Consider the following 21341-nt stretch of genomic DNA (forward strand, 5'->3'; position numbering starts at 1 on the left):
GGCATCTGATAAATTTTTAATTTGGACACATATTTTTCTACACATTGATCAATTGATTTTTCTTGGTTGTAGATTGGGCTTATGGATACTACAGACAACAGAGAAAACTCGTTGAAGAGATTGGCTGGTCCTATACAGGTAAACATTTCATTATGTATTGAGATTCAACAGAAAATTTTATTGTTTTTGTATCTATTTTTATATGTTAAAGAAAACTTGGTAATTCAACACATCATTTTTACTTAGCTTCATGGATATTCAGATTAATTTAAAAAAATATATTATAGGCAAAATGATTTCTAGTAGACCTTCCATTAGCAAATTTGATAGTGTAGAGCATAGTGGTATCAGACACAGCTGGATTTGAATCCCAAGTCAACACTGACTATACCTCCCTGGGAAATATACATAACCTACCTGAGGCTCAATTTTTTCATCTGTGAAATGGAGGATTGTTTAGAGCATTACATGAGATCAGTGAAGTTTGGACACAGTGCCTTCTTATAAATACAAAGCTCTCAATAAATGTTCCTTGCCGATCCTGTTATGATCACAGTAGTGATTGTGTTCATTCATTTAACAAATATTGATGAGATTCTTGCCCTCAGCAGGGCTTCCTTCTAAATTATTTTGCTGAATTAATTGGAATCAGGGCCCAAAATGATTTTTGTATGATTGCCAGACTTGGTTTAGAGCATCATGAATCTCTGAAGTTGGCCTAAAATGACTACAATCAGGAGCTATGATCAGAAATGCTAGAGGAGAGGAGAAGCTTTAGGCCTGATGAGAAGAGCCTGAGGCTAATCTACATGGCCCATGACAGGCCTGGTGACCGTCTAAAACAGAGTTGGGTGTTCATTAGAAATAAGATTGGGCTGGTAAGATGTGTGACCAGCTTCCAAGAGCTTTAACACAAGCCTAGCCAACTTGGACTTTATTTTACAGATGAAGGGTAGCAGTACAATGGATTTAGTAGATAGGCATGCATTTCTTTTCTTTCTTCTTTTATTCTTGCTTTAAAAATAGTAATATTGGGGCACCTGGGTGGCTCAGTTGGTTCAGTGTTCAACTCTTGATTTCTGCTCAGGTCTTGATCTCAGGGTTGTGAGTTCAAGCCCCATGCTGGACAAGGAGCCTACTTTAAAAAAGAAAAAAAAAATAGTAAATATTCACTGTGGAAAATTTAGAAAGTACATTCAAGCACAAAAAAAAGAATAAAAATCACTATTCATTCCAGGGGTATTCACTTAAAGAAAAAAGATATATTCCTTTCAGGCCAGTTTTTATTATATTATGTTTGTATATTTTATACATATAAAACCATATAACTGTATAAATTGCAGGATAAGTTAGTTTTAAGATTCTTTTTTAAAAATTTTATTTATTTATTTTGAAGGTTTTATTTATTTATTTGAGAGAGAGAGAGAGCCTGAGAGAGCATGAGCAGCAGGGGAGGGGTAGAGGGAGAGCGAGCAGCAGACTCCCCGTTGAGCAGGGAGCCCGATGCAGGGCTCAATCCCGAGACCCCAGGGTCATGACCTAAGCCGAAGGCAGACACTTAACTGACTGAGCCACCCAGGCACCCTAGTTTTAAGATTCTTAAATTTAAGTAATTTTATGAATGGCCCAAGTAAGTTGGTTTTGACCACATCTTAGACCGAATTTTGTTCGTAACAGCTTATCTTGTTGAGCTCTGTGTTTCTGTTCCTTCCAGTATTGTCATCACTTAAATGTCAGATTAGCTGCAATCTCAGAAGGAAGGACTTGCCCTTGAATGTTTGTACATATAGAATATTATTAATAACAATTACTAAGAAAATCATAACCTCTGTCTGTAAGAGAGCCCATGACTTTATCATCAGCCATTTAAAAATATACAGCAAATAGCCAGCGTTATTGAAATGGAATCATTACGGCTAAGGTTGTTTGTGAAGGGCTATACAATTATGTGAAGAAACCATGCAGATCCTTGCTGGCTATCGGAGGGGTGGAGAAACAGAGGCTGGAGGGGAAGGAGAAGGTATTACTCGTTCAGTTGTGTTTTTTTTTTTTTTAAAGGTTGTATTTATTTGACATAGAGACAGTGAGGGAGGGAACACAAGCAGGGGGAGTGGGAGCGAGAGAAGTAGGCTCTTGCCAAGCAGGGAGCCCGATGTGGGGCTCGATCCCAGGACCCTGGGATCATGACCTGAGCCGAAGGCAGACGCTTAATGACTGAGCCACCCAGGCGCCCCACAGTTGTGTTTTTTTAACATAGGTTAAAAACAACTTTTCTGTTTGGGACGTATGCTGTAATTATGCTGGGAAATGACAGGGTTGGTAAATACGAGTTGACAATCCCATTTTTAAAGTTATTATAGGAAGGTGAGCAAGGTTTGTTTGTCACACTGCTATAAAAGCGTGAATTATAAACCTGGGAATGTCAGCACTAAAATCTAGTTCTTTCCATAGTAACTGCATTTAATTTAAGGATTTCAGAAAATGAATTTCCTTCTTCCTATTAACCTTAAATTTTCTATGACAATGCCTAAAAAAAGACAGTTCAGTGGGGAAAAAAAATGAGTCATTTGGTTTTTCTTTTTCTTTTTTCTTTTTTTTTGAGATCATGAACACATAGCCCACAATTATATGAGACATTAAAATTTTCCTTCTGTTTGTGAACAAACTGATGGTTTCCAGAGGACTGGCGAAATGGGGGAAGGGGAGTGGGAGATACAGGCCTCCAGGTATGGATGAAGAAGTCACAGGGATAAAAGGTACAGCATAGGGAATAGAGTCAATGGTTTGTAATAGCATTATATGGTGGTGGATGGTAGCTACACTTGTGGTGAGCATAGTGTAATGTAGACAGCTGTCGAATCACTGTGTTGTACATCTGAAACTAAGGGAATGTTTTCTGTCAGCCATACTCAAAGACAACACATTTGCCTTCTGTTTGTGTTGTTAGACTTTTGTAACTTCAAGCAACATGATCATTAGAAATGGATGGACTTTTGCCACTTCGTCCTAGAAGTAGTCACTGTTGAAATATAGTCTTTATTTCTTGGACTCGAAAAAATATTCTGTTGTTTCCTTTCCTTCATACTTTAAAGCAACTTGAAATTGAAAATTTTATATTGATGTATCTCAAGTGTTTTTAAACCTAGAAGCTTTAGCTGAAGAGTTGCATTGGATAAAAGCAAGAAAGGACACACAAGAGTCACTATTAGATGCTGGGCTGAATATACCAAAGTGAAAGAGGCTTTAAATACTGAATTTATTCTGTTTCCTTAAATAGAATATTCTGTCTAAATAGTATTTCCATTCCAAGAAATATATAGACTAGAAGATACTACTTATGGAAAACAAAAGACCCATAATATAAGGTGGTGTATAATTGTGGTTAGATGTTTGGCATTTTCTTTTGGATGTAGTTAGGTTTAGTGTTTTACTTCTCTTAACCTAGAAGAAAGTAGGCTAAACTCGAAGGAGAATTTGAATCCGTGTCGAGTAATGACTGATTTCTGGCTTGTCCAGGCCTTTCTTTACTTTTAGAATCTGAAATATCTTTTTAACATATTATATTTTTCTCTTATATTAAACAGACGACTGTTCATGTCTCGTTTCTAACTTAGGAATGAAAAAGCAAGGTCCAGAACTCTATGCATGGCATTATATCACTTCTGTAAAAAAATTATGTATTTATACAAACATAGAAGGACTGGAAAGAGACACACCAACCTGTTGGCACTGGTGACCCCTGAGGAATGGGACTATGGAAGGCCATTAGAACCGGGAGACTTTCACATCTTACTGTATACTGTTTAGATTGTGCTAATTTTTTGTACAAGTTGGTCAAAACCAGTGTTTTCAATGTACTTAGATTAGTTTTACTAAGAAGGGCAAGGTAGCTGGACAAGAACCACAGTACTGTGTTTTCAGCAGGCTGAATGTAGGGTCTCTGCTTAGTTGCATGGAGGTGAGGGGGTGTCACAGACCTCAAACTAGAGCATGGAATGCACTTCACAGCAGGCTTTCTGGACATCACTAACATACAGACAGATCTGTAGTGTAGTTCGGTTTTCTTACCAGTAAAAAGCGAAGGACATTGGACTACATGGAGGGCTTAATGTCCTTGTACGTAGATCAAATACGTGTTTCACATTGTCAGAGGAAATCTCTTTGAGCAAGTTTACTACAAATCCAAGTGATAATGATTTGAGTGTCTTAATTTGAGCCTAACAGTGTCTTTTTTTTTTTTTTAAGATTTTTTTTTTTTTTTTTTTTACTCATTTGAGACACAGATATACAGAGAGAGAGCATGAGCAGGGGGAGCAGCAGAGGGAGAGGGAGAAGCAGACTCCCTGCTGAGCAAGGAGCCCGATGCGGGACTTGATCCCAGGACCCTGGGATCATGACCTGAGCCGAAGGCAGACGCTTAACCATCTGAGCCACCCAGCCGCCCCGAGCCTAACAGTGTCTTAATTTGAGCCTAAACAGATTAAAGAATATAGGGTGTATCTGATAATCTCACAAGAGGATTTAGGAGTTGACTGGCTTGAATGCATATTATAGACAGATATTTCCTATCATCTGTATATTTTTAGAAGTTTAATGAATATTTTATATTCCGGGCAAACTTTCCCTATGCTAAATGTGGTAAGTAGAGCGTTCGCTGCAAAAATTGAATAGAGTTCAGTTAAATGATCTAAAATTCAAAATTTATTTATATGCAACTCTCACTTCATAGAATTGAAAAAAAATAGACATAGCTGCAGAAGGATCACAATTAAATAATCATTGCTAAATTTGTCTAATAATAAAACTGTATACTATACTATGAGATGGGCACATCTCATTCCTTTGTTTCAGGGATATGGTTGAGAATTCCCCAGCAAGTAAAGTTGCAATTGCATAGATTCTCTGGTGCAGACTCATAACTGCCCCTGCTGACAGCATCTAGTAGAGTCTTGAATGGATTGGACGTAATCTAGCAGCTCAGGATGAGAAAATCTGGCTGTTTCTCCTGTCTGTGTGCAGACTTCTGGGTGTGTGTCTGGATGTATTGTTAGCCTTCCTTCTCTTTTCTGGACTTCTTTTACCTCACTCTGTGTTCTCTACTCTGGAGTGCTCTAGTCCATGAAATATATCTTTCAGCAAAAGAAAAGTAAAAGAGAATATTACATGGTTACTGAAAAAAAAAATCCAAGATTAGGCTACAGTTTGTGTTGTCACACAAAGTTCATTTAAATGTTTTCAACTTTTAGGCAAAATACCGTTGCAATTATTTTAAGTTGACCTATATCACCCTCTTATTTTATGACTCAGTAAAGGCAAACTTCAAGGCTTACTTAGTTTCTTATTTTTTTCTGTATGGTAATTTTGACTCTTTAAACCAAGGATTTTCAAAGATGAAAAATATGTAAGTGATTCATTTCTTAAATGCAGAAGGGTTTTTTTTATTACATGACCTATATTTTTATGACTGAAGCACAGAATTACAAAAATGACCTTGAAATATATTCAGATATGTTTAAGATTCATTGATTTTATTTCCTTTTTCCTTGGAATATATCTATACGGCTATCTCTCCATCCTGCTACTTATGAATACCAAGTTTCTATTTTAATCAGGAAGTGAGATTTGTTCAAGTCAGAGATCCCAGGACTGGGCCAGAGCTGGCATTTTTCCTGGCTGGAATGCGGAGAACCTTAGAAGTCCTCTGTGGCTTCTGACATGCCAGCCTGCGAACTCTTGTAGACTGCAAGGAGCTTCTTAACTACCACAGAATATTCTGGACACATTGAACAACTGCTCAGATTCATTCCTCAAACTGTATAAGCCTAGGATTCCAGGGAAAGGGAAGGGAACTCGAAACCTATTTAGAGTTAGGGTTCAAAGCAGTGTCTGATAACTGAGGGAAGGTGGACCAGATGGATGCTAATATACATTAGATAAATATATATTTTAGATAGATAGGTAGCTGGAATTTCATCCTTCAGAGATAACTGCTATTAATGTCTTCTGTTAGGGAAATATAATTAAAGACAAAATCCCCTAACCCACAAATGTTCTTTTTGAAGATAGGAGAGAAAGAAAACAGTTTTATTATTGAATAAGCATTAAACCACAATGTGATACACATTAAGACAGTCCACTAAGAGACTGCAGAAACAAAAAGGCATCTCACCTCCTTATATAGCCAACCAGATACAACCCATTAGATACATGTTTTCAAGATAAACAATGACTATTCAAGTAGAGACTTGACAGCAACTTTGGTCACACATAGTTCATCCTAATTTTACCTGGTAATTGGAGCGGCCACATGTGTTAGTTTATTGGCTTTCTCAGGAGGAAAAGCAAACCTCGTATCTTTATGATAGGAGGTAGCTTTGCAATTTGGAACAAGGCGCCCACCAAAATTAGACTCCTACTTTCCACAGAAACTAGGAGATTGGAGTGTTATCTTCCTCAGCATTTGTACTTCATCAGAGATGGCTCCCCAGTCCTTGAGAAAGACATTCCTGGATCATAAAGCTGACAAAAGACCTATCAAGTTTTCAAAAGGATTTATATATATTTCAAGGAGAAGCTAAAGTACTTCTTACAGTGATAATTTTCTAAAGTAAATGCTCTAAGAAAAGGAGGGGGAGAAGTCTCTTCCTGATATTCAACAAGGAGAACTGTCTCTAATATTTAATATCTGTTTGTCCTTCCTAATGATCCTCTCTGACATTGTATGGCCTCTTACTATATGTACTGCTCTGTGATCTGCTTTTATCTTAATAATAGTTAGTGAATATCTTTCTAATATTATAACCAAGTCTAAGTAACTAAGGGTGGGAGAAACAGAGAACCAGACTCCGACTAGAGCAAAGCTTTATTTTCTTCAGTGTACCTCCGTGCCTAAAGCAGACATCACAAGTAGATGCCCAATAAAAGGTAATTTTTATCCAACTTTATTCAGTCTCACTGGGACACAGAATTTATTTTACCTGGGAGGAATTGTGACTAATAATAACATAATTTTAGGGAACCAACCCAAATCTTTCTTACAACAAATAGGGATACACAAAAAATAAATATTGTGGTGTGAGCTCAGAGAAAGTTCTAGTATATGAGAAGTAGCCATAAGTCTTAACAAATTGGAAAACAGGAAATGCTGTACTTTGAGGCCATCTGCCACCTGGAAATAGAAGCAATAAGCAGAGCCACCCAGAATCAGCGTCAGAGCCAATCCAAAAAGTTGGCATATGCCAAACTAGATTATCTCTAAACTGGCTTTTTTACAAGTGTGGTTTCCGACCTCTCATATTTCATGAGCACCCCTAGGAAGTAAGAGCTGCTTCCAGCAATTTTTTATAGGTAACATATAGTTTTTCATTTTCAAAACCCCAGAAGTTTGTTCTTGAAGATGAGTTACATTATGGATATTGTGCCCTCCATGTCCTTGAGAAGATTTTTAGGTTTAGTTAATCTGTGTTAGAATGTGAAGGAGTCAGTTTCTTATCACTTCCCTGGCTTGCCTCCTACCTGAATGTGACTATATATTCTTCAATAAAGGAAAAGTTCAAGTTTTGAGATCAGTTTGTTTAATTATCCAACACTGGGATTATAACATGAGCCAGACACTGTGCCAGGCTATGGGGATGCAGTGAAGAATGAAAACAATCACAAGCATGCCAACAACAAGGGTTACAAAGGATGATAAATGCCTGGTGGTAGATTGTGGTGACACAAGGTCTAGGGACTCCTACATAGCTTAAGAGGTTCAGGGACAGCTTCCCAAAGAAAGGTATTTTAAATTGAGATAAAGCATAAGTGGGAGCTAAGCTAACATGGGTGAAAAATTATTCCAGGTAAAGGGGGCAGCTTTGCTAACCTGTAGGTGAGTGAGAAATGTGTAAAATTCTTCCTGCCTTTAGACAGAAAACTAGGGATGTGATGAGACAAAATTCTCAGTTCTGATTTAGCTGGTATCCTTGTCCTATCCAAAATTCTGGGTAATAAAATTTACACCATATTTTGACTGACAATGACTTAAATTTTTAGTTATTGACCTATTTGTATGAAAGGATATTAGGCAGGATTTTACATTTAACATTTTAGTTAATAAACCAAAGAAGAGGAACTAGTGAGAGAGAATAAAAGAGATGGGTATGAGGAAGGGGAGGTTTTTCAGGATCCAAGTGGGGATTTCAAGTAGACAGGACTAATCAACATCATCACAGGACTCCACAGGGAATTCTCAGTGAGCTAAAGATTATGGAACTGGGCAGATTCTAAGGAAGCAGGTTTCAGTGGGGATTCTTTTGCTAGTGTGTCTTATGAAGGACACACTCTGGGGCTGGACTATCTAAATGCTTGGCTTCAAATCTGGACTCTAGATTTTCCCTCCTGTCAGTTTCCCTATCTGTAAAAAGAAATAATAATAGTACCCATCTCAAAAGGCACAGCAGTGATTAAATGAGTTAGTATATACAAAACACTTAGAACCGTGCCTGGTACATATAAAGGGCTCAATAAAGGTACGAAAGTCAGACAAATCTTCTGCAGTATTCAGAAACTTATTTTATACCAGGTTTATATCCATCACACTGTTACCTTTCTGAAGTACAGTTGTGATGATATTACTCTCCTTTTTAAATCCCTTCTGTTGCTCCCCATCACCTACCAAATGAAAAATGGACTCTTTAGTGTAGCATATAGTGACTCTCCTGATCTGGTTCCAGCCCACACATCCATCCCCCGTGATTTCCTTACCCTTTGCCTGTTGCTATACCAGCCTTTGATTCTAATAGCTCTTCACTGTTTTGCCTGAATACCAAACCTCTATAATCTCCTTCAGGAACGGAAGCCTTCCTGATTCCTCTTGCCCCCAGGCAAGTGCAGATCCCTCACTTTCACGAACTATCCCTGTGCCCTCCTCTTGGGTACCTGACATAGGAACATGGGCAGTCAGTGTTTATGGCGTGAATGAACAGAGCTGAGAAGACAGTGTTAGCATTTTACAAGTGTAGAAACAGAGAAATGAAGTCACTTGCCCAGAATCACAAAGTGAGCAGAAGACTTGAAACTTGATGCTGGGTCTTGATTCCCAGTGCTCTTTCCTGAGAATCCTATGGGCACATCTCATTCCTTTGTTTCAGGGATATGGCTGATAACATAGCATAACGCTGTTAGATTTTTGAACGTTTGTGTAGATATAAAAAAATGTTGGTTCCAGAGCCACTGTGTTTGATATAGTCTCTTTTTGTTTTATGCATGTGTCTTTTCAAGGAATGTATGAAGAGCAGCCATTCCTGAAAAGTGGGTGCCTTTTATTTCATCTTTGTTCGTACATATCTTCTAGCTTGTCTACACCAAACACGTGTTTGTTTTATAATAGAGCTGGAGAAAAGAGAGCTTAAATGTCTATTTAATATAACATAAATCTATTTGAATTAATTTTTATTCTATGGGGATTAACAAGTTGGTTTGCACTATAGAAAGTCTTCTCCTTCATATTTCCTCACTCCGTAAATGTCTAATGGTTTATGTATCTAAGGGTCTTATATCTACATGACCATAGCAGGTAAACTTCTTTACTTTATCTTCTTTAAATTATCAGTAATGTCAGAAATACTATATTAGTCATCTGTATCCTTAAAGGGTAGATAAATTATAATTCATGTGGAAATAGATGATATTCTCTTAGAAAAATGGTCATATCATTGTACATTTGCGTTTCCCCTGGACGGCACCTAGCCAGGATTCCATTGAGGGCACTTAAAGGATCATACAACTTGATTTTCTTCTCTGTTATGGCACAGTGTATTCACTTCGCATTCATTTCACAGTCTGGATCATTATTCCAGTTCAGTGAGAATCAATTTCTCATAGTTGACTGTCTGAATCCCTGCCTGCTCTATCACATTTTCTACATCATTTACCAGAAAGTATAGTTTTTTTTTAAAGTCAGAACAATTATGCAGGTAACCTGTAGCCTTGATATGCCCTCCAAATATGCTTCAGAGCAGTCGCCCACCCCAAGAGTTCAAATTCTTCTCCCAATTGATCGACAGTGTTGCTGACCTGTAGATCAAAGGATTCCCCACCCCAGTGCACCATTTTCTAAGTGAGTCTCTATTGACATGAAAGAGCTCATTCTCTTTTGAAAGGAGAACAGTTCAGTTCATCTTTAGAGAACAGCCTCTATTGTTTCCTTTTAGCAGAATAATTACATCTCTAATTTCTGTGGAGATAATGAAAAAAGAACACATCCCAGTTTGGGATATGTTTATGTGGCTTCAGAGGAGATTAGAGAAGAATGTTCTATGACTTTTAAGTATGGTCTTTTACCCCCGAAAATGTACATGTTTCAGAAAATTATAATAAGTCTTCTACTCCTTCCATTTATGGTGATTGCTTCTTCATGTTTAAGCATAAGAAAGAAGGCTTGACTTAAAATAAAATCTAAGCCCTACTGATGTGTTTTTATGCCATCAACATTTTTAAAAGTAAATTGAGTAGACAATTAAGTTCTGGCATATGGTGCAAATTCCTCTAATGTATCTGGCCTTTGTTTAATCATTTATGAGTTATCACTGCAAGATGGTTATATAGATTAGATACCACAGAGATCTAAGGAACTATATTTATTTGATCCTAATTAATATTTGGCCTTAAGTAGATAATCACACCACTTTCCAATTTCCTAATGTTAAGCAATTAAACAGCAAGCAGCTGTTGGCCAGATAAATGTTAAACTTTACCAGATATATGCAAGTTTTTTGACCATGTTTGGACTATATTAGGATAGATTACAAGACATGTTGAAAATTCATATACCTTAGATTGTACGTTATAGATTATCATTGAAAAATTATGTCATAGTGTGAAGATTAATGCCAAGTTATCACAGGTAGTTCTTTAGTGCATGTTTGCTCACAGTATATGAACATACTTCAAATAAAAATAACTTCTGTAACAATCTGTGTGAAAGTGCTTTACATATGGGCGCCTGGGTGGCTCAGTTGGTTAAGCGACTGCCTTCGGCTCAGGTCATGATCCTGGAGTCCCGGGATCGAGTCCCGCATCGGGCTCCCTGCTCGGCAGGAAGCCTGCTTCTCCCTCTCCCACTCCCCCTGCTTGTGTTCCCTCTCTCGCTGTGTCTTTCTCTGTCAAATAAATAAATAAAATCTTTAAAAAAAAAAAAAAAAGAAAGTGCTTTACATTTAAATAACACTTAAAAAAAATAAAATACTGGATTAGTAAGGAATTCTATTTTCTTAATTGGAGTGCTTCTAAACTTTTACATTTTGCTCCTTTTTTGAAAATGAAATTACCAAAGGAGCCATTGCAACGGTGAAGAGTAAAGAGAACATTAAATGTAGATGGTCTATAACCTAGAACAGTGGTTTCTAAACTTTAGTGTGCATCAGAATTACCTGGAGAGCTTACTAAAATAAGATTGCTGGGTCTGACTTCCAGGATTTCTTTTTTTTTTTTTTTTAAGATTTTATTTATTTTTTTTTAGAGAGCGAGCGAGAGAGAAACAGCATGAGAGGGGAGAGGGTCAGAGGGAGAAGCAGGCTCCCCACTGAGCGGGGAGCCCGATGTGGGACTCGATCCCAGGACCCTGGGATCATGACCTGAGCCGAAGGCAGACGCTTAACCATCTGAACCACCCAGGCGCCCACGACTTCCAGGATTTCTGATTCAGCAACTCTGAGGCAGAGGCTTCAAATTTAATATCTAGCAAATTCCCAGGTGATCCTGCTGCCGCTGGTTTGGGAAATCTCATTTTGCAGTATCCAGAATCTACCTTAGTCTCTCCTTATAGTGCTTTAATATGTGGAGTGAATGAATGATGTGTCAAAAAGAGAAAGCATATACTTGAACAAATTAATGTCTGTGAAAATGTTTTAGTTTTCCAGCTGTGATACCTTGATACAAAAGAATGTTATGGTTTCCATTCAGTATATAATAATGTTATACAGTAGTGCTATTTTCAAAACCTGCTCTCTGTATCAGCAAAGAGGTGAGGTATTGAACAATTGCTAATACAGCTTCCATTACTTTGCTCATCTAGACAAGGGGCCTCTTTCCCTACGAAGGTCCATGGGGAATCCCTTACTAGTGAGTCTGGCTGCAAGCTTTCTTTACCTGGAATTATTCTAGACACATTTATCTCTAGCAATTTCCAAGGAACATTCTTTTTCATAACCTTTTTAAAATCATTTTTTATTGACCTGGCTCCCAAAGCGCCTGGGTCCTGGTGATAACAATATTATCAGTTCCTCCATCCTTCCTTCTTTTTTCTTTTCTTGTTTCCAAATTCCAGTGTTCTAGCCCCCCTGAACTCTCTTGTTAATAATGATTTCCTCCTCGTTTTTTTGGCTGTTGGTAATATAAATTAGTGCTACCTTCAAAACTTTTAAAGTAGGATGGAAATATTTCTGAACTTCTTTTTAGTAAAGGTTATTCATTTTTTTTTAAAAACAGCTGTTCGGAGTTAAGTCACTCATGTAGCTGTCACTTTTCAAGGCACTAATGTTAACTCCATAGGATAAATTACTTTACAGCTTATACTTACGAATTACATTTTCCATCACAGGCCGCTATTTTTCTTGGAATTTAGTCTCTGACCCTGGGAAATATTTTTGAAAATTTTAATAGTTGTCTGTAGAAATTGGGAGGGGGGGAACATCTGCCAGATCTCTTTATTCTAGCACAGAACTTGTTTGACAATCTTACAGTGGATGATAGAGCCTGCACTTGGTGGGTAATAATTTCATTCATTCGTTCATTCAACACATTTTAATCAAGCATTTCCTATCTGGTGACAAGAAACTGAATGACTAAATGCAAATATTTGCAGGTAAAGGAAATGACTCATGGTGACTTGTTAAACTGTACTGTGTAAGGATGCTATCCTATTCATGAATGCTGAGTACAGTCATTTTAGTCTTTTAGCCTCTGGAGATATTCCAAAATTATAGAACTTGAAACCATTATTACAAGTAAATAAACAACTACAAAATTTCTAAGGTCCAATATATTATCTTATTTTAAGTAAATATTATTTTTTTGTAATTTTCAAAGTTGAAAGTTTTACAAATTCTTTTTTTTTTTTTTTTAATTTCCTTTGATTCACTTCTTCCTCTGGGCTTGGAAAGATTCATAACATGCCTCCAAGGTTATATGAAAATTCCCAATTAAGCCATGCCTTGTAATGTTAGGATGTATAGTTATGTATAGTTAGGTCAATGTTAGGAACTCATGAAAAATTACTAAACATATCCTAGTTCTCACTAATATCTGTAACCAGCCATATCCATACCTCTGTTACAGGATTTGTGTCCTCTTAGTGCCCAGGTTCTTGGTCACACCGCCTCTTTTAGAAATGGTGCTGTCCCCAAGATTTTAGGGGCCAGTTCTATCTTTACATCTCAAATTAACTTTGGGAGTCATGGGATCACTGATAAGGCTAAGGGGGCAGATGACATTATCCTTGAAGGGTTCAGAAACCCTCAGCCTGCAGCCTCAATCCTCAATACCACCACAACCATTCTCACTTGCCACTTACCAGCTCTCTGGATGTATCCTGGCTTTGTCCCTCCTGGGACAGTGGGGGGGGGGGGGGGGGGGGGGGGGAGGACGGGTGCAGAGGGGGCCCAGGGAGAGCAACACATCCGTAAAAGGGGGTGGTGTGAGTTCTAATCCCATAAAAGTCTGTTACCAGCCTACTAAGAACACCTGATTCCCTCACTTTGATTGTGAAGAACCCAGTCTAACCTGCTTAAACCTCATTCTGTTTTTTAGATGTCTGTCATTGCTAACCCCAATCTCTGGATTCTGGGATCCAGCCCCGCATCAGGCTCCCTCCTCAGCAGGAAGCCTGCTTCTCTCTCTCCCACTCCCCCTGCTTGTATTTCCTCTCTCGCTGTCTCTCTCCCTCTGTCAAATAAATAAATAAAATCTCAAAAAAAAAAAAAAAAGTCGGATGCTCAACCAACTGAGCCACCCGGGTGTCCCTCGAGTGGCATTTTTTTATACACTTATCCTTGTAAACAAAAGAGATAAAATTTAAATAAATCATTTTTAATGGAGGATTTATTTTTAAACATATTTAGAGTTACTTCACAAAAGTGACTTGCCAAGGGCATAATTTCATTTAATTAAAAATCCTGTATTACCTTTAAGCCTCAACAGAATTATATCACAGTACTTGTTAAATATGACTTATCACAATTTCCTATGTAATATATTCACATTGGCATAGCCCTAATGTTTCTAAAGAGCGCTTACACCTGCACTAACAAAACTGATAATGGAAGGTTTTCATTCAAGTAACCGTGCCTGAGAATGCTGGGTTGTAATTATATTTTATGGTTAATCAGTTATATTTGTGAGGTTTTTTTTTATTTCATGGTGTCTTATTTTTATGTAGCAAAATGGTTAAAATGGAAGAAAGATCATTTACAAAAATAACTAATTATAGTTAACCAGTGAAAACGAAGTGCAACTTTTGGTGACATCTCAATTTTCGAACGGGTCATTTTTCTCCATTCCTGAAGACAAACATGAAGCAGGTGCACTTTGACTTAAAGCAAGTCCTGAAAGGCTCCTTGGGCACCACTCTTCCCTGCAACCTCCTCCAGGCCCCAGCCATCCCACATCCAGCTCCCTCCAGTCCCCTGAGTGCCCTATTTCCAAGGACCCGCCCTTCAGGCTGCACCCCATTCTCAGGAATTTGCCAGAGGTCTGCTCTTTCATTGGTCAAACTTTCATCCAAAGTCTAAAGTGTGTAGGGTTCCTGGGTGGCTCAGGTGATTAAGTGTCCGACTCTTGGTTTCTGCTCAAGTCATGATCTCAGGGTCCTGAGATCGAGCCCTGGCTTGGGCTCCATGTTCAGCTGGGAGTCTGCTTGAGGATTTTGCCCCTCTGCCCCTCCCGCCCCCCAAAATAAATAAATAAATCTTTAAAAAAATAAAATAAAATCTCATGTGTGGCTCACTCTGCCCATGACAACTTCATCCCCCAGTACTTGTTCTCAAATTCTGTTTTACTGGCTGATGGACTCCACTCTGTTACGTTAGTAGGAACTCATGTGTTCATGGAAACACTTTCAGGGAAGATGTTTCTGCTTCAGATTACCTTTATAGGTGGAGTCCTTACAAGAATGATTTCATGAGAATTTCAAACAATGTGTCAGTTTGTGAAGGGGATAATTTTGGTCAGTGAGCCTTTTTGTGCCCCTCAAATCATACCAGATAAAAGAAGAGTTTCGTTTTTATCAAAAAAGATTTGGACGTTTTGCTTGCTATTTCAAGCTTGAGCAGCCTACCAGAAGCCTTATGTCAAAGAAGTTATTACTGCATTATAGTTTCTCTAAAATTTGTCACTCTTTTAATGTGATGAGATTTCTATAGTGAGATTAAAATATAGGTGTGGAGGGCGCCTGGGTGGCTCAGTCGGTTAAGCGACTGCCTTCGGCTCAGGTCATGATCCTGGAGTCCCGGGATCGAGTCCCGCATCAGGCTCCCTGCTCGGCGGGGAGTCTGCTTCTCCCTCTGACCCTCCTCCCTCTCCTGCTCTCTGTCTCTCATTCTCTCTCTCTCAAATAAATAAATAAAATCTTTAAAAAAAAAAATCTTTAAAAAAATATATATATAGGTGTGGAAAGATGTTAATTGAAGCTTGGGTTTCAATGAGGAAAACTGGAGTCAGTCAGAGTGTCCAAGAATAGAAGAGTGGGTGACCATACTATGTGCGTGTGTGTGTCTTTGTAAAACAAGTTATAGTAGATTCTTCTTGTGGAATACCATGCAGCCACTTTAAAAAATGTGGCAGAACTCTGTGGAGTGATCTCAGAGACATTATTTCTTAGAGACAATAAACACTTCATATTGACACATTTAACATGATCTCATTTATCTAGAAAAATAAGAAAAATGATTATAGGTATATGCACACATCCCAATATTAAGTGCATGGGCAAAGATCTGGAGTTCTTCCTCTTCTCTTTCCTTCATTTCCCTTCCATGTGATTTCTTCCTGAATATTTCTGTCTTAAAGCCATCAGGAGAAGCCAAGCAAAACAAATGCCCGTGGCAGTGGAGTGGGCAATATGGCCCCGAGCCAGGTGCCGGGCCCCAGGCACCCACAAAGGACCACTGGCCTGGGCAGAGTGTCAGATGCTAAGTGAGGTGAGGAGAGCACCTTCTCGTGGTCTGGGGGATCAGAGCCACAGTGAAATGAGGACAACAGTGATGTAGGGGGGCTGCCTGGTGTGAGGTGTCGGAACCCACGTAGGGTGAGGAGTGTCATCTGGGGAGGTGGCTAGGTGTTAATGGGATATTTGACCACATGCAGGGAGGAGGATGTCCACACTGAGAGAGGCTTGTGGAGGAATGTCACAGCAAGGTCGCGATGAGAAGGGCATCAGGAGGAGGAGTGCCCTGCCTGGGTGTCAGAACCTGATGGTGGAGGTGCAAGCATCCCCACAGAGGCACCATCCTTGCCACGAAGCCCATCCTTTTGTTCACGAAAAAGAAAAGGCTTTCTTCTGTACTTGAACCTTTTCTGTTAAGTTTATTTTATTTTATTTTTTAAGATTTTATTTATTTGACAGAGAGAGACACAGCGAGAGAGGGAACACAAGCAGGGGGAGTGGGAGAGGGAGAAGCAGGCTTCCCGCTGAGCGGGGAGCCTGATGCGGGGCTTGATCCCAGGACCCTGAGATCATGACCTGAGCCGAAGGCAGACGCTTAACGACTGAGCCACCCAGGCGCCCCTCTGTTAAGTTTAAAATTATTTCTAGAGAAAAGGTTATACAACAATCAGTTAATAGGACTTAACTTTTAAAAGAGGAAGAGATGCGAGGGGGTTCATATATGTTGTCTACCTTGGATTCAGCTGCCTTTTCTTTGGTAACTCCTGGATATATATGTATTTCCCAACTGACCAACGTTGACCTTTGGTAGAGACATCTCTGTGCCCCTATTCAGCAGGAAGAAGTTACAGAAGCTAAGACCTTCCACGCTCAAGGACCTTAAAGATGTACAGGTCAGAATTGTTCGGTGGGGGGGGGGGGGGGATGAGGAGGAGAACAGAGACAAAAGGAAAGGTAGCTAAAATTAAATTCCCTGACAACTTGCAGCCCATTCACAAATACTTAAGACAGGCAGAGTGTGACCTTCCTCCCGGAATTCCCAACTGTCTAAATGTTAATGATTTGCTGGAGGCAAAAAGCAATGTTAGCTTGACAATAACCCCGCCTCCAGGTTCCTGTAAGTCTTCTTTAACATATGAAAATCCTTTTGGAAACTTCCTTTATCTCTGCCCCTCCCAACTTAAAAGTATATAATCAATCGCTCCTTTCTGCCCACTGGTCCCGTCTCCATGCTTTAAGAAAAACACCTTTTTGTACCAGGAAGAAAATAAAGAATAAAAAATAAATAAAAGAGGAGTAGATGGTGAGGAAGGTTAAAATGGAGGCTTTTACTATTTTACTCTGTAGTTTTACGTGTTTCTCTTTTCACTTGAAAATACATGCAAATTCTAATTGTTTAATAGAAAAGGGAAAAATAGTATCATAGAGCCTGCAAATATGTGCTTACCAAAGCAGAAATTCAATTAGTTTCAACTATTGAATTACCCTCTAGTTTTAATTGAAAAACAAAGATGATTCAATTGGTAATTCTACATTGAATTCAATGATTTTTCATATAAAATAGTTTGGATTAGAAAATAATACTGGAGCCTCAAAACTACATCATTTAATGTGAGCTTCCCTTTATTCAAATCTGCCAAGGATTCTAACTGAAATAAATGAAAACAGGATGTTGCAATGAGAATTTGTTTGTAACTCTTTAACACTTTGTTATTTAGCCTCTGTTAGAAGAATTTTGTTTGTGAGGCAGAATCCAGACTAAATTAAATAGATCTGCCATGGTTACATTATCACTCTGGGTTCTAAATAAGTGTTTTCTTTTAATACGCATACTGAAACTTCCTAATATGACAAACTGGGGCACATGAAATGGAGTTTTATGCTCCACTGAACTGGATTCTCTGTAGCTGCTTAGAAATATTTGGAGCGTTTTAGTGGATTTATTCATTTTAGTGACCACATTTCCCCTTACCTTTGTGAAATGCATTTTGCCGCACATTTTAGTTATTCTAAAAATGTGAATTCATTTATCTGCCTGCTGCAGAGAGCACTCATGAGAACTAAGAGAAATGATAAATGCTAACAAATACAAAAACAGTAATAATTTATTCAGTCAGTACTAGTCTCTGTAGATATAACCATTGACAGAGCAGATAAGGTACCTGCTCTGATTAAGCTTGCATTCTATTAGGGAAAGAAAAACAAGTAGGTAAGCAAGGTAATAGCAGAGTATGAGAAGTATTATGAAAAGAATAAACACAGCAATGTTTTACATTCTTTGCAAAGAATGTAGACAAATTGGAGAGTATTTGGAAGAGTTAGTGAAGAGTCTTGACATTTGTGAAGCAGGTGTGACTCTCATGAAAAAGATGAAGCCCAGGAGACTATTCATCTCTTTGTCACTTTTCATATATTTTCAAGGCCATCAGGTGGGAAAATAACTAAATATTTTGTTGTCCCCCGAGTAGATACAATCTGGGGAGAAATTACTTTTGGAGAGGAACTCCCTTTCATAGGGGAAATGACTTTCTAACATCGAAAAATCTAAAACTGGAATAAACTATGCTGGGGGAGATAAAGAGACTCCAACATCAGAGGTATTTAAGCTGAGGCAAAAAACCCTGTTGTTAAGAGTGTTGTATAGAGGATTCAGGCAATCATCAGATAGTTGAACTTGGGTAGTTTTTCCCAATCCTGAGATTCTGTGAGGGACAAGCTATGATCAGAAACCATGAGAGTTAGACTTGGCAGAGCATGGCATAGACCCCCAGTGCCAGATATAGCTTAAGAAGCAAAGTAAGATCCCAAACAGGAAGGCTGCTCTTCGATATTGAAACCCCATTGTCTTCTCAAATTATCAAGGGCCTGGTGATCTGGCTGAGACTAGAAAGCAGGAGTAATCCTGTCTTAGTGAACATATACTTGGCTTTCTGCTCTCAACATCAGGTCCTTTTCTAAACCAATCCTGACACCCCAGGGAATTGATCCTGTTTCATGTCTTTCTTAGATTACCTGTAATTCTCAATGTATTGATTTGTTTATCTGTATGTCTTCTTCTAGACCCTAGATTCACTGAAGGAAAATTCCTATTTTTGTTTTCAGATCCAGAGTATTAAGAAAAAGTAACAGAACATAAGTAGCAAGCCCTTACAGGTCCGGAGCATTGGATCAGAAAGTCAAACTTGGATTTAGTAGTGTATTTGTGACCAGCATTCACTTTCCAGTTATCCATCAAGGTCCTAGATGTGTGCTCCTTGATCATGGTATCAGAAGACTAATTCACAAAGTACATTTTTCATTTAGGAGATTATAAAATCCAAGTGTTTCAGTAAAAGGCATGATGAATTATGATGGAATTAGATCTTAGATCTGGAAGGTTTTCTGCATTTGGTGTTCTAGAGTTCTACCAAATGAAATTACAGTGAATTGGTTGAAAATAAACATTTTATGCTAAACCCATTTGTTGATTTTTATAGAGATATGGCTTAGGGTCAACTTCATTGAAACTCCCAACATTTTAAAAAATTATTTATTTATTTATTTATTTATTTATTTATTTATTTATTTATTTCTCAATCAGAGAGAGAGAGAGCACAAGCAGGAGGAGGGGCAGTCAGACAAGCAGGCTCCCCGCTGAGAAGGGAGGCTGATGTGGGGCTCCATCCCAGGACCCTGGGATCATGCCCTGAGCCAAAGGCAGACGCTTAATCAACTGAGCCACCCAGGCATCCCGAAACTCCCAACATTTTAGATAGATTTCTTTTTTTTTTAATATTTTATTTATTTATTTGACAGAGAGAGAGATATCGAGAGAGGGAACACAAGCAGGAGCAGAGGGAGAGGGAAAAGCAGGCTTCCCACTGAGCAGGGAGCCCGACATGGGGCTCGATCCCAGGACTCTGGGATCATGACCCGAGCCGAAGGCAGATGCTTAATGACTGAGCCACCCAGGCTCCCCTAGATAGATTTCTTAAACAAGGAATAGCAGTGGCTTCGTGGAGTTGAGATATTATAACTTCATTGCTATCTACCACTGAAGAAAACAATACTTTGTTTGCAATACTTTCTGGTATTACTAAACTTTTACAAGTTTGGTTTTTGAGCAGTGAAAAGAGTGACTTACTTGAAGAACTTTTTAAATTTGACTGTCTTGAATACTTTTTAGAAGTGTGATGTTTATTATTTGGTAGGTGGCATTTGTGAGGATGTGGTATTGCCTTAATTAAACCAGAGCAAACGCAAGAATTGACTCTTCTGCGAGTGCATTGTTGACGTTTACCTTGCTCTTAAGTTTGGCCATCGCTCATTATCAGATAGTTAAAAATGTCTAAAACAGATGTCAGCTGGAGCCTTCCAACCTTTCAAAGATGTAGGTTATGCTGGCTTAGAAGTCATCCTGCCTCTTCATTCCCTCACGTTCCACTGCCTGTGGAAATCCTAAACCCTCCATAGGATTTCTGTGCCTTCTCAAGGGGCTTCCCTTCTCTGTGCCTGCTTCCCTTCCTCTTGCCCAGTGCTATGCAGTCATGCAAGGGCAAGGAAACTGCTCATCCAAAAAGAGAATCTACTTAAATCTATCATTACTGAAAAGGCTGTTAAGAAATCCTCCACTGGACTGGACGCAAGTTAAGATACATTCGAATCCATGCAAGTATACCTTTATTTTGCATAAAGGATAAAACCTTGAATAATCAATTTATTAGAAATCAAATATACTTGTCTTGCCTGACTATTTTATCTTCATTTCGGATTGATAGTCCCTTGGCAGAGACTCATACCATCTAGGTTTAAATCCTTTCTCTTCTTTAGCCCTTTTACATATATACTGAAAGATAGGGTCACTTGCTAGTTCAGTGGACTGTTGCAGTAAATCTCTTTGCAATGGAAATTGGTTGCCAGCTTGTTTTATCAGATTTATAAATTGCCATGGACTAGAATTATTTATATTCAAAAACTCTTTTATTTACACATCATCGCTAAGAATTACATTCAAAAAACAAAAGAAAGAGCCAGAGTGTTCAGACTTCTGTTCTTTTACAGGAGTTTCCTGCCTGAGACTAATCAAAAAATAAGTGGAGATTGAGAAAACAGAAAGGCTGGAGACATAGCAATAGTCTATGTTGTTCTCACAAGCTGCTTAATGCCACATTTAAAAAAAATCATTATAATTCATAATTCAACTTTAAGATTTTAAGAACTA

The 21341-nt window shown here is 38.5% G+C and overlaps 1 protein-coding gene across 1 annotated transcript in view; it reads left to right on the plus strand.

The window, feature by feature from the left end:
* PTPRZ1 (protein tyrosine phosphatase receptor type Z1) overlaps positions 1-21341 on the plus strand; it is a 168117-nt gene that overhangs the window by 52046 nt on the left and 94730 nt on the right. The window contains exon 2 of the mRNA XM_035021005.1: positions 73-138. Within this exon, the coding sequence (XP_034876896.1) occupies positions 73-138 (66 nt within the window). The remainder of the gene's footprint in view (positions 1-72; positions 139-21341) is intronic.

Source organism: Mirounga leonina, unplaced genomic scaffold (assembly GCF_011800145.1).
Source record: "Mirounga leonina isolate KUSES-001 unplaced genomic scaffold, KU_Mleo_1.0 Mir_174, whole genome shotgun sequence".
NCBI lineage: Eukaryota > Metazoa > Chordata > Mammalia > Carnivora > Phocidae > Mirounga > Mirounga leonina.